General features: G+C 46.4%; 5 protein-coding genes across 5 annotated transcripts in view; 3 read left to right on the top strand and 2 right to left on the bottom strand.

The window, feature by feature from the left end:
* Window positions 1-719, top strand: part of SETTUDRAFT_102068 (uncharacterized protein) — a gene marked incomplete at both ends in the record, with an annotated part of 5,133 nt that extends 4,414 nt beyond the window's left edge. Inside the window, one exon of the mRNA XM_008023373.1 lies at window positions 6-719. Coding sequence (XP_008021564.1) covers window positions 6-719 — 714 coding nt within the window. The remainder of the gene's footprint in view (window positions 1-5) is intronic.
* Window positions 720-2,125: 1,406 nt separating this feature from the next.
* On the bottom strand, window positions 2,126-3,087 carry SETTUDRAFT_36346 (uncharacterized protein; the record flags this gene model as incomplete). Its single annotated transcript, XM_008023098.1, has 3 exons — window positions 2,126-2,480; window positions 2,524-2,778; window positions 2,834-3,087. The coding sequence occupies 3 exons, from the start codon at window positions 3,085-3,087 to the stop codon at window positions 2,126-2,128; spliced, it is 864 nt and encodes a 287-aa protein (XP_008021289.1).
* A 776-nt stretch (window positions 3,088-3,863) lies between these two features.
* SETTUDRAFT_101477 (uncharacterized protein) lies at window positions 3,864-4,463 on the top strand (the record flags this gene model as incomplete). The annotated part of the gene is made up of 1 exon (XM_008023372.1): window positions 3,864-4,463. The coding sequence occupies one exon, from the start codon at window positions 3,864-3,866 to the stop codon at window positions 4,461-4,463; it is 600 nt and encodes a 199-aa protein (XP_008021563.1).
* Window positions 4,464-4,949: 486 nt separating this feature from the next.
* SETTUDRAFT_101954 (uncharacterized protein) lies at window positions 4,950-8,635 on the bottom strand (the record flags this gene model as incomplete). The annotated part of the gene is made up of 5 exons (XM_008023371.1): window positions 4,950-5,582; window positions 5,812-5,967; window positions 6,052-6,859; window positions 7,211-8,532; window positions 8,588-8,635. The coding sequence occupies 5 exons, from the start codon at window positions 8,633-8,635 to the stop codon at window positions 4,950-4,952; spliced, it is 2,967 nt and encodes a 988-aa protein (XP_008021562.1).
* Window positions 8,636-9,258: 623 nt separating this feature from the next.
* On the top strand, window positions 9,259-11,631 carry SETTUDRAFT_102010 (uncharacterized protein; the record flags this gene model as incomplete). The annotated part of the gene is made up of 3 exons (XM_008023370.1): window positions 9,259-9,413; window positions 9,458-11,040; window positions 11,207-11,631. The coding sequence occupies 3 exons, from the start codon at window positions 9,259-9,261 to the stop codon at window positions 11,629-11,631; spliced, it is 2,163 nt and encodes a 720-aa protein (XP_008021561.1).
* Window positions 11,632-12,345: the final 714 nt, after the last annotated feature.

Raw genomic sequence — 12,345 nt, 5'->3', positions numbered from 1 at the left:
ACAAGACAGTACGGCTGTGGGAGGCGGCGACAGGGACGTGTCGCAGCACGCTCGAGGGCCATTCCTCCTATGTCAGGGCGGTAGCCTTCTCGCCAGACGGGCAGCTAGTCGCGTCAGCATCTGAAGACAAGACAGTACGGCTGTGGGAGGCGGCGACAGGGACGTGTCGCAGCACGCTCGAGGGCCATTCCTCCTATGTCACCGCGGTAGCCTTCTCGCAAGACGGGCAGCTGGTCGCGTCAGCATCTGAAGACAACACAGTACGGCTGTGGGAGGCGGCGACAGGGACGTGTCGCAGCACGCTCGAGGGCCATTCCGACTATGTCACCGCGGTAGCCTTCTCGCCAGACGGGCAGCTGGTCGCGTCAGCATCTTGGGACAAGACAGTACGGCTGTGGGAGGCGGCGACAGGGACGTGTTGCAGCACGCTTAAAAGCTTTTCTCGGTACATCACTTATATCAATTTCTCACCAAATGGCCAGGTACTACACACAAACCAAGGCGATATTCCTTTGCCTCAAGCCTCTGTTGGTACATCGCTCTTGAGGCCGACGCAGCAGTCCTCGTACATTCTAGTGCAGAATCAGTGGATATTACGCAACCAACAACGTTACTTATGGCTTCCTCCAGAGTATCGATCAAACTTAACCACTGTACGCGAGGACAGAGCTTGTCTAGGGCTTGCATCTGGTCGTGTGGTTCTGCTTAGGATTCTCTAGTACTATAGTTATACAGATTCGCTTTAATACAAAGTATAACTAGTGTAGATTCTCTATTTTAGAGCAAACAATCGCTGTCTAAGTAGTAGAGGTCTTGTTATTAACAATTTCTCTCAAGAGCGACGTCCGCGTTCGAGTTCATGTCTAGACCGCCCACTAGTGCTGCGCCACAGCCCTAAAAGCCGCTAGCGATACATTACGCAACGGTGATTATATAAGATGTGCAGAGCCGCTTAGCGCGAACCGAGGTACCGATCACGACCGCGATTTTGCATAAACACGGGCATTGCAGGCGCTACAAGGCTAAACGTAGCTTACTGCGTAATTGCAAGGTCTTTCAGACATAGCTGTAATCTTCTAGAGTTTTTTAGGCTCTACAAGCTTCTATATAGCGCTGTAGTAAAGCAATGCTATTATACACGGAAGGATAGTCTGCTGTAACTTACGCAGGAAGAGCAGCAATAGCAATGTAATTTTTAGTTAGCTGTGTTAAAATGGGTTAATAGATAGCTCTAGTGTACGACTATCATAGTTTTCTCGAGATTTTTAGCGTGCGCGCAGAAAGCGAAGTGCTGAAAGTCAAAGTACCCCTCATTTGTCCCAGCACGGCGGGTGTCCCAGCACTCAGGGATGGACGTTACACCTAAAGGTTCTAGTACCGGTGTGCGTTGGGCCGCGGTCTTGCAATATTCTCGGGCAGTTCGATGAGCTCTTCGATATCGGGAGCTTCCTTGGCATGAAGACCACAACTATTATAGTGTACACAATTGGACGCATCCTTGTTCATATAACTAACATGGTAGTAGTGATACACCTTGATAACTAGGCTGCTGCTGTCTCTTAGAGCTCTCTCTAGAAGGCGTTGAGTCTTGGCGCATGTCTTTCTTGAACAGACTTGAACATCTTGAGCGTGTTGGGCGCGACTAGATCGGCGCTTACCGCACAGAGAACAAAGACTTTGCTTGGTATTATGCCCCATGAAACCGGTAGAAAAGCCCAAGAATAGGGGCTTGTTGGAGCTGGAAATGTTCCAGCGCTTATGATGCGTGCAAGATAACTTTTGGTCAGTAGTAGGGAATCCTGTTCTTATACCTATGATGCAGTCATGGATAAATGTGGCGTCAATTTTGGATGTAACACCACGGTATAAGCTAACTAGAACAGATAAAAGAGGCTTCAAAGATAGAAAATATAGCGCTGACACAATATGGCAAACTGCACCTATTTCAACACCTTATTTGACGGTGTAGCAATGAACGCATTTCACGAAGAGAACAGAGAAGTCATCTGCATAGAGTGAAGAACTATGAACAATCTAAATGAAATGGTTATATAAATGAAAATTGTATTTTTCCATACTCGAAGCAAACTTGCACATGCTCGAGTAGCGCAACTTTAAAGATGCTTCAACTAGATTGAAGTGCAAGAGCTTTGACCCTTTCTTTATTGTCTGAGCCGCACAATCCCCCATCGTCTCCAAGCTCTAAATGGCGGATTTGGCTGTTATTTGGAAGTGTATCGGCTACGATTGGTGGATTGATGCCTTTGTACCGTTGGGGGTAGCGAACCCACACATTTTGCGGAACAAAGCACCGAGACCACACTGGATGCTGTGAGTCTGGTGTTTCTGGGGTTTCCTGGAGGTTGGCAATAAACATATGATAGCCAGATGGAATCTTCGTCGGGGATCTTGCTGCTATCAACCGAACAGGTGAGCATGACATATAGAACTCTCGGTTACCAGATGAATTCAGCCAAGTCCTGTTGAGTCAGCAGTGCGTTATAATGGTATTATCTGACCTACCATGCAAAAATAACCATGTCTGCTCCGGGCAAGGAAGTAGGAATGATAAAAGAGTAGCTTTGGTCAGTGTCATAGGAGTTCGTAATTTGCCCTTCTTGACCCTTACGTACGCGCAAGCAGTTTCCCTCCCAGCTCTGAACGACAATCCAAGTTTCTCCGTTATCGTAGGAGAATGATACCTGGCAAGAGCCCCCCGAATGAGCTGCACCCGGATCATGCATGCTAGCGCCAGTTGTATTGGTAGAGTCGTAGATCCTATAGATACACTGTAAGTCATCCTCTTAGAGTATTTCCGTTGAAGCTGACACACTGGAACGTCACCCTACTTCCAGTATACCAAGTTGTAGTTGTATAAGTCTCTTTACGAGTTCCGTCTCTATGATGGCCTTTGCAAGGGAAGGGTTGCTGACCCCATTCGGGACCCTGGTAGTTTTTATCACCATTCATTGGCATAATGAGCTTTGTCACTTGAAGGTCCCATTGGAATGGAGCAGGATCGCCCACAAAGACATGCGGACGCACTAATCCTATAGGGATCAAAGCCCAAGCAGATTTGAGGTACATTCCAGACGTTTGGAAATGGAGGAAAGGAGCTTTCGGAATGTAGTTGCATGCGAAAACAGAAATTTTATGCTGCTTTATATAGTAAAGGAAGTCATGCATGGTTTAGCTAGTACGTAACGGGTGTGACTCCTGTGGGCCGTATGATAGTTGAAAATGCATAAGCGGCCGCACTCCTCTTGCAAAAACATCAGCTTCATATTCCATCATTCCTAAGCATGGGGTGCTTTAGCTCTAAAGTTCATATTATAGAAGAGGGACCTACTGTTCGCGGGCCATCCCATGTTCAGCTTTCAGCCACAGCACAGAAGCAGACAAACGATTTCCTGTCAACCTTGATTAACAATGGGGAATTTCAGGCACAAGTGACTGAAAGAAGCTTCAAGGTTTACTTACATGAGGATATGCCGGACTACTGGAAATTGCAATACGACCTTTTGATTGTCTTGAAATCCATCTTCGACCGCGTCAAGCCGAGAAGTGCTACTGTAGTTTTTCCAAATCGGCCACTCCGGTATCCGACCGGAGATGTGGAGAACTTGTTGAAGCTCACCAGGATTGAGACACTGCATCAAGGCATTCAATTGTGGATTGAATACCTAATCCAAGCCGGTAGCTTACAACATGAGAATTCCGACTGGCGGAGTGCCTTTCGAAAAACGCCTGAAGGCTACCGGTTCAACATAGTTCGGGCTGAGGACGACGTCTGCTTCCAAGATAACAAGACCTTCCTACAAGAGCTGCATGCGGGCTACGACAGAAGAAGTACCACTGAAGAGATGACTAAGACGATTGAGGACGCCTATAGCAGTTACAATTTAGTGGATGAATCTTCCAGCCAGGCTTTAAAGGAAAAGATAAATCTGAAAGCTAGAGACCTACTTCCACGATATATGGAACCTGTTCCCCTTAGTTTCGCGGTCCATAACTACGAAAACCTAATGAAAACGTCATACGATGCTGGAACTGGTATTGGGTTGACCAATGTTGCACTTCAGGTATTCACAGACGCCAAACAATCTTCGGGGAGTGGACTTGGCTCAAAGATCGACATCATTGTAGTCAAGGGCACGGTACCGCAAACTCATATAGATCTTCTGTCAGAGGCAAGCGTCGGGGTTCACAAGGCAATCTGCAGAAGCAGAAAGAGTAAGAACTCGCAAAGGATGGATTCCCATGGCATTTGCTTTGTCAGTCTGCCCAACACTGGCGCTGGCAACACCTGGCGCAAGCTGACCTATCGCGACAATAGCGATAGAGGCTTCTGTAACTACATCGAGCTACCCGATGTTTTGTCCCCACTCACGATCACTGGGGATTTCTTGCGCAAGATGTTGCTTGGATCAGTGGTTTCGCCAGCCATACGATGTTCTGAATAGAGGCCTTCTGAAGAATAATGGGAACATATTATTCTCATGTGTAGTAGATCGACGAGAAATCTTATCGTTGAATAAAAGATCGTTAAAGCATTCGATCCTAGTCATCTCTTTCACAACGTATTGACCGCACTTTTTTTTGGCTTTCATAGCCTAGATGCAAACCTTGATAGTAGAAAACCTATATACAGAGCCAGAAGCTTGAATAAGAGCTTTTCCTGCAAATTGTATCTACCAAAACATTTGAAGACTAATTTCATGAGCTTAACAAACTATGAGAAAAGATGATAAAAACCATGAATCTCTTAGGCCATGTCCTTTTACATAGTAGAGTAAGCGTAGTCATTAAGTGTGCAGAGGATAAGGTCCTTTACAGTGTTGATGAACTCAGGCTGCATAGAAGTGTCAGTGTTTATCGAGTTTTATTTGAAGTAGAGATTAAGATCCATGAATGGCAACAAGACATAGCTCTATTTCATAAATAGCCTTCTATCTGATCCGCTTCTCAACCATGGGGAGTGTAGAATAAGCAACCACTGCTTTGTGGAAGTAACGTAGCAGTTTTTCAGGATCACGAGACAACCGTAGGAGCTGCGTTTGCTTTTTCCCGTCTAGATCTTTGTAGAGTACCCATGTAGGTTCCCATTGGACCCAAACTCTGTCACCCTCTTCGTATACAATATGACCTCTGTGGGTGGAAAATGTTTTTTCAAGATGCAAAAAGTGCTCCTTCGTTGTAGGGGTGACCCTCCAATAGGCTAAGAAAGCAAGATGGCGTTTCCCTGACCTTGAAGCGTCAAGTATAGTTTTGGTCGCAACGAATCCGAGAAGGCCAGGTCGGTTCTTTCGAATTTCCACGGCAGGTTCGTACAGAAGACTGAGAGGCGAGCGTTGAGACGATCTCTTTTCGATAGTAGGCTCCCAAGCAATGAGTAGCATGTCATCGCTTCGGGCATGAACAAGCCATCCTTTGTGTCCACTTGCACTAAGTGCATGGTATTCTGGTGCCGAATGCCACGAGCTTTCCCAGAACACAAGCAAGTTCGCCTGGTTGATTTTTATAGCACCCAAGCAAGACCACATGTCCTGGTTAGCCTCACGGCTGACAGAATCGGGTTTCATCTTCGAAACCTGAGTCATGTTTCGTGACAGCTCGGTAGCTAGAATGAACAAATAATTGGAAGATATGTATGAGAGAAATGTATGGAAAATGTGAATGTCGGAGTTTGACAGAGAAATAGAGGGTTATATAGAGAGAGAAAAACTCGGCTGATACATTCGGTTCTCTTAGCAGGCTCCACCAAGACGATAAGCTAATCCCAATGGGTATAAATCTTACATTCTATCCTACAAAGAAACTAAGAGGCCTATCTCTGAAACGATTCGCATCTAGCTCGTGAAGATCCAGAGCTTCGGTAGGGCTATCAGAAATTAGATCTAGGATTGTTTTTGGTACCACCTCTAGTAGCCCTGGCCTAGCCTGTAGAACTTTACCGAACCAAATTGCCTCAGCTTTTGTCAATCTCTCGATGCTATTTGCTGCTGTTAATAGTTATCTGCTCATAGAGAAAGTTGTCACGTACTCTTTTACCTCGATAGGTTTGTTCAGACTCTTTTCCTCAGCCTCTTTTAGCTCAATTCCAAGCCTAGCTGTACTTAAAGAAGGCGGGTTAGTCCCAAAACTTGGAAACAGAAGAAGTAAGCTTGGATTCAAAACTACTCCTCCTTGCAAGATGTAGTGTAGCACTCTCCCTTCCCTAATGTACCTATTGATATCACGTCGAATGCACTTCTCCTCGACTCTGTAAACCTTCGCTACCTTCTTAGAAATCTCGTTTTTAACCATATCCTCAGCCCTTCGTTTCTTTTCTACGGGGCTGAAATCTTCGTATATACGATGAATCTCGTCACTATGTGGCGTGGGCGGTAGTTCATTACAGAGGCCTAGCTTGAAGCTAGTCGTTTTTTTCAGAGCTGATATCTTCTTGTTTTCTCGGGTGCCATCGCGCTTCTCTTTACGAAGTGCTTCAACAGCTAGAAGATATGTTTCGAAGTAACAATATTTTACATATCGACTCCTGGCAACGAGAAGGTGGTTCTGAGTCTCCTGACGATCCAAATAAAGGTGAATGTGAAAAAGCTTCTCAACGATAGGTTGCTGTACGGCTTCCTGTGAATGACCCTCGTGTTTTTGGGTAAAAGCTAGTTTCAGGGATTCGAGAATGTAGGGACAACCTATCTCGTGTACACATTGTAGGATTCTTAGACAACGCCCACGGGGGATCTCAGCAGGTCGCTGACAGAGAACTTTATGCAGCGCGTCGGAATCAAAGCCTTCGAGATTGGCTACGAAAATATCGTTCTCTTGTGCTTGTATCTCTGTATGCGCCATAACTGATCTAGTGTCAACTTGCTGAGAGGCTGCTAGTTTGCTAGAGATGCCCCATTTCCCAAGTATGAAGTCCCGCTGAGAAGGCGCTAAAAGCTCTCCTAGAAACCGTAAGCGCAGACAACGTGAGGATGGAACATTCGTAAGCGGCCGTTGACAAAAGTAAGCCTCTGCTATCCAAACGGAAAGAAGGCTGCTTTCTACATATGGCGCAACTTCATAAGGCTTTAAAACGTTAGCTGATACAAAGGTGAGTACGAGAGTGTTACGTACGTCAATGTGCTTTGTCCTCCATTCAGAAATCTTAGGATGTAAAGTATTCATGGCTGGCAGGTTCGCTGGGCGGCTGCTAAGAACCAACAATGTCTTTTTCTCGGCATCTCCTAACACTAGGAGGCAGAGACCATTCGTGCTTTGAGAGAAAATTAATGCAAAGTTGTCAACTAAGCTCTCATTTGGTAAAAGTTCCCCATCACATACTCCGGAGTCAAGTTCTAGTACACGAAGCGGACCGGGAACCAATAAGTAGATCAAGCCGTGGAGGAGCTTTGATGTAAGGGGTGTCCCTTCTACCAGAGGCGAAAGGAGTTCTCGAACTTCTACCTGGTCTGTATGTTCTGGCGTTTCGTGTGGAAGTTGGAAGTTTAAGCGACAGGCAAAATCCAGATAGCTTTGAAATATCGGATCCTGAGCGAAGCTTTGTGTGTGATGCCGGTCAGCCGCATGTTCCTCCTGGCAGTCTACTATAGCCTCTTCGACGTCCATGTAGCCCACTGCAGCCTCTTCGACGTCCATGTAGCCCACTGCAGCCTCTCCGACGTCAATGTAGCCCACCGAAGTGTCTGTAAAGTTCATCTCCGACTCATTCTGTAAGGAGCTTCCAAACAAGTCTTCAAACGCATCATTGAAGAATTGTGGACTGGCTGCATCGTGCATTCCAAGTTCCTCTTCGTCGCCAACTTGGAGATGCATTTCACGTGCCTGCGAGATCGACGCGTCTTGCTCTGCCAGGCCTTGATGTAGCCCATTGGAAGAAGCACGAGGTGGAGATTCGATCCCAGCCTGTTGTTGGCCGTGACTCAATCCTTCTACCACCCCGTAAGTTGTGTTAAAGGGAGATTGATATGGTTGTGCATTAGATAGACTGAGCGCTGGCGCTGATTGAGAAGCTGTGTGCTCATATTGGTGATTGACGACGGCTGCTGCACAGAGCATAGAAGGTGATGTTCCTGGCTCAAAAGTGTGTCCCGCTTCCACTAGCTCGGCCCTATGAAGGTCTGGTATCGGACTTTCGCCTAAAGAAGACGCATTCTCAAACGAGGTTCCCACAGCTGCAACCATCGTGGCATGTTCAACGGAGCTTGTTTCGGCAGATGTTTCTGGAGATGCTCCATTGTCTTCGTCACTAGACTCAGACTCTGCCTCGTGTTCATTGACGAAAAGTGAAGCTGCTGAAGCAAGCCGAGGAGCGGATGCAATGCGACGGGAAGACCTCCGCACCCCTTGGTTAGCGCCGCCTGTGCTTACAAGCCGTTTATTGGATTGTATGCCTGCTTTGGTGGCTTCTTTCATGGACAATTTCTGCTGAGCGTCCTTCTTTAAGCAGTCTAGCGCATCTACTAAAGCTGCAAGGTCATCGCGATCAAATGCATTACTAGCTTGCAACCAGTTCTCTACAAAACGCTTTCATCAGTTAGAAACTTCAGTTTTGAGGTTCTTTTGAATAGCATGTACCCACCTTGATCAAGTCTAGTGCTGAAGATAAAGATCTGTTCCGATCAACCATGCTGAAAAGTTGAATATGCAGATGTTTTACGTAGACTTAGCAGCTAGAGTCGTGCAATTAAATATAATACCAGAGTAAACACAGTCTATTACGTAGAGCTTCCGGCACAAACACTATAGCCTGTCTTCCGCCGCCGGGCCAGTTCGGTCCGTACCGGATGCGCTTGCTTCTTGGCAGGTGGCCGCCACATCATACTAGGTACAACCCTATCTGACCTAGCGTGGAAAGCACCAGAGTTCAAAGACCTTGTGCTTTCCACGCTAGCCCTTTCCTGGATCAGTTTACAAGAGAGATATAAGTCAAAGAAGCCTTCACCGCTTAGTATCAATCTGGCCTAGCGTGGAAAGCACGAGGTCTTTGAACTCTGGTGCTTTCCACGCTAGCCCTTTTCTGGATCAATGTACAAGCGAGACGTAAGTCAAAGAAGCCTTCGCTGCTCAGGATCAATCTGGCCTAGCGTGGAAAGCACCAGAGTTCAAAGACCTCGTGCTTTCCACGCTAGCCCTTTCCTGGATCAGTGTACAAGAGAGACGTAAGTCAAAGAAGCCTTCGCCGCTCAAGATCAATCCGTTCTATTTGAGACTTGGTAGCATAGGGACAGAACATTAACCTAGACCAGAACTATGGACGACACATTTGAGAGATCATTTTCAAAAGCTAAGCAACTCTATGGTGCCTCTTTAAGCTCATTCATAGCTTCCATCTCCCTCTCTGTAATCATGTTCCTACTAGAAGTCATCCTGTTCCTCACAATCCGCACACGCTTCCCCGATATCTAGTATGCTGGTCACCTCCTCTCTGCCACCACGCTAATTGAGACAGTAACAACGCTCCTTCATATACAAGGAACACTATTACAAGCTGGAAAGAACACATCACAACCGATATTCTCCGATTTGACTGCGAAATTAAGCACTTCGATAGATACTTCTTCCGCCGGTACCTGCGGTCTCTGCTTCTAATATTCATTCCGGCTTCAATTCTTATCACGCCTATTCTTGTTTCGCTAAATTACACCAATGGAAAGAATGCTGAAAGCGGAGTTAGTGGGCTCGATACACTAGGATGGTCAAATGTTGGCCTTGATCAAGCTGACCGTTACTGGGTTCATCTCGTACTAAGTTTACTATTTACGGCATATGTCTGCTGGATTATCTGGAACGAGCTTGCCTTTTACGTTGCAGCTCGACAACGCTCGCCAAATATCACATTACGCACAGTGCTGATCGACTCTATACCAGAAAACTGGATGTCCGAAAAGACTCTTGCATCTCAGCTGCAGGTCTTTCCTGCAGATATCACTACAATCTATTTCAATCGTGACTATAGCGCGATCTCCAAGCTAGCAGCTAAGCGGAAACGCTTGGCTGAAGCCCTCGAGACGGCAGAGACCGCTAATATGAGGAAGGCCTGTAGAGCTGGTGTAGAGAAGAGATCTAAGTGGTCAAGTTTTCCCAAAGTGAGCAGGCGCATGTGCTACCAACTGCGGAATGTCATGAATATCCTTACCTGGCTGGGACACGAAAAGGTCGACACTACAATGTTCTATCGGGAAGAACTTCGTAAAACCGGTGAGAAGATGCAGGCCTATCGTACAAAAAGAGACGAGTTTCCGTTGTTGCGGTCAGCATTCATTACGTTTTCCAGTCCGATTGCGGCCCAGATCGTATGTCAAACGGTAATCCACACAAACTCGGGTTACATGACCCCTCGAACATTACCTTTATCAGTTGATGATGTGATATGGAGCAATATCAACATCAGTTGGAGTAACAGGACTGTACGCACTGTACTTTCAAATGTGCTTATTGGAGTAACCGCAACTGCCTGCGTTGTGCCAGTAGCTCTGGCAGGGCTCCTCTCCCAGATCATCTACATGAGCCAGGCTGTGTCATGGCTGGGCTGGATCAGCGAACTCCCAGAATCCCTATTAGGCCTGTTACAAGGTGTGCTACCACCCATCCTGGTGGCCATACTAATGAAAACATTTGTTACCGTACTAGACTACCTTGTTCGAAAACAGGGTATCCCAATCAGAAGCCACGTTGACTTAAAGATCCAAGATTATTACTTCTATTTCCTTTTTATTCAGGTCACGCTTGTGGTATCGTTATCTGCGGGACTGACTGCTATTGCAAACGAAATAGCTGGTGGAGCTCCGCTACCTGCAACCTTGGCTAAAAACCTGCCAAAAGCCAGCAACTACTTCATTTCGTATATCGTTTTGCAGGGGCTATCGATCAGCGCCAACTCTTTGTTAAGGGTAGATCGTTTATTTGGGAAATTATTTCTTAGCCCAATTTTGGACAAGTCAGTCACACAGATGATGATACGGAGAAAGGGTGAAGAAATCCAATGGGGTACCTTCGTACCCACCTTCACAAATCTTTCCTGCATTGGTAGGCGTTTACATTACAAATATTACATGAGTATAGCTTACGCTGAGAAAGACAGGCATTCTCTACGCTATCATCTCACCAATTATCATCCCGTTTCAGGTTATCATCATTAGTTTGTTCTGGATCGTTTACTCCAGCCCAAGTATACTTATCACTCAACAGGACCACGGAGGCCTCTTCTATCCCAAAGCATTGAAGCATCTGCTAGTAGGTTTGTACCTTATGCAAGCCTGTCTGTTAGCACTATTCCTTCTCGTACGTGACTCGCAAGGCAACGCTCGGTGCATCGGGCAAGCATGCGTTATGTTGTTTACCACAGGACTAATTGTAGTATACCATCGCTTGCTTCGCAGAGCATTTGACCCGTTGCTAACCTTTTTCCCTACCGCGCTAGAGATTCCTTCAGCTGAGGATACAGCACCGTCTGTACCGTTCCTCCACAAGGCTCTAACGTCAGCGCCAATAATTCGTATCCCTAGTGATAATTGTGGAATCAGCTCTACCCGAGTATCGCAACTGAGGGAGGAACTAAAGGATGTGACCATAACTGATACAGACGCAACTATCACAAAATCGGGTAAGATGTGTCTCAGATAGAAGCCAAGAGAACAAGATTTCATCATCACCTGTTGTTGTTTGCTGTGCCGATGAAGTATAACATACAATACAATGTTTAGCTAGTTATGCGAGGGATTGTGGCTTGACCTCCACAGATCGTAAGCTGTGGTGTATCTATTTGGGTTTAGCGTCTATATTGTTCCTACCGGCCCGAATAGCACGGTGATGTGATTATTGAGCCACCCAAACATTCCAAGTACGTACATGGCACATACCATCTCCCGAAGCGTTTATAGGCCGACGATTGATCTAAATGGATGTAAACGCCCGGAACATTACGGGCCGCGCGGAAGATGCAGGCCCAGAATGTCAATGATTGCTATCACACGCGTGACCGGAACGTCGGAAGCTGTTTCATTGGTGTGATTGACGCTGGTACAAGCGGCGTAGTTGCTGAGATCGACGGCATTAACGCCACCAACCGGCAGATGCCATAAAAAATCCAACAGACATGGCTAGACGAAGAAAAGTTCTCATGCAGCAGTGGAAAGCGACAGCTCTGCGTCAGAATCCCGTCTCACACGAGACCTCCTAGAGCGAATGGCATACAATGGCATCCGGGATAGCCAGACGACTTCACAATTCTCTAGAGGCTGGCGACCTTTCGAAGACTTATCTGGACGAATAATTGCTTGTCGTGTAAGTACTCCTGACTCACGTGATTGACATGAACTCTCTCCATCACCTGAGTAT

The sequence above is a fragment of the Exserohilum turcica genome (genome assembly GCF_000359705.1).
Source record: "Exserohilum turcica Et28A unplaced genomic scaffold SETTUscaffold_10, whole genome shotgun sequence".
NCBI lineage: Eukaryota > Fungi > Ascomycota > Dothideomycetes > Pleosporales > Pleosporaceae > Exserohilum > Exserohilum turcicum.
The sequence above is the reverse complement of the archived record's forward strand: the minus strand, read 5'-3'. Positions and strand labels throughout refer to the sequence as shown.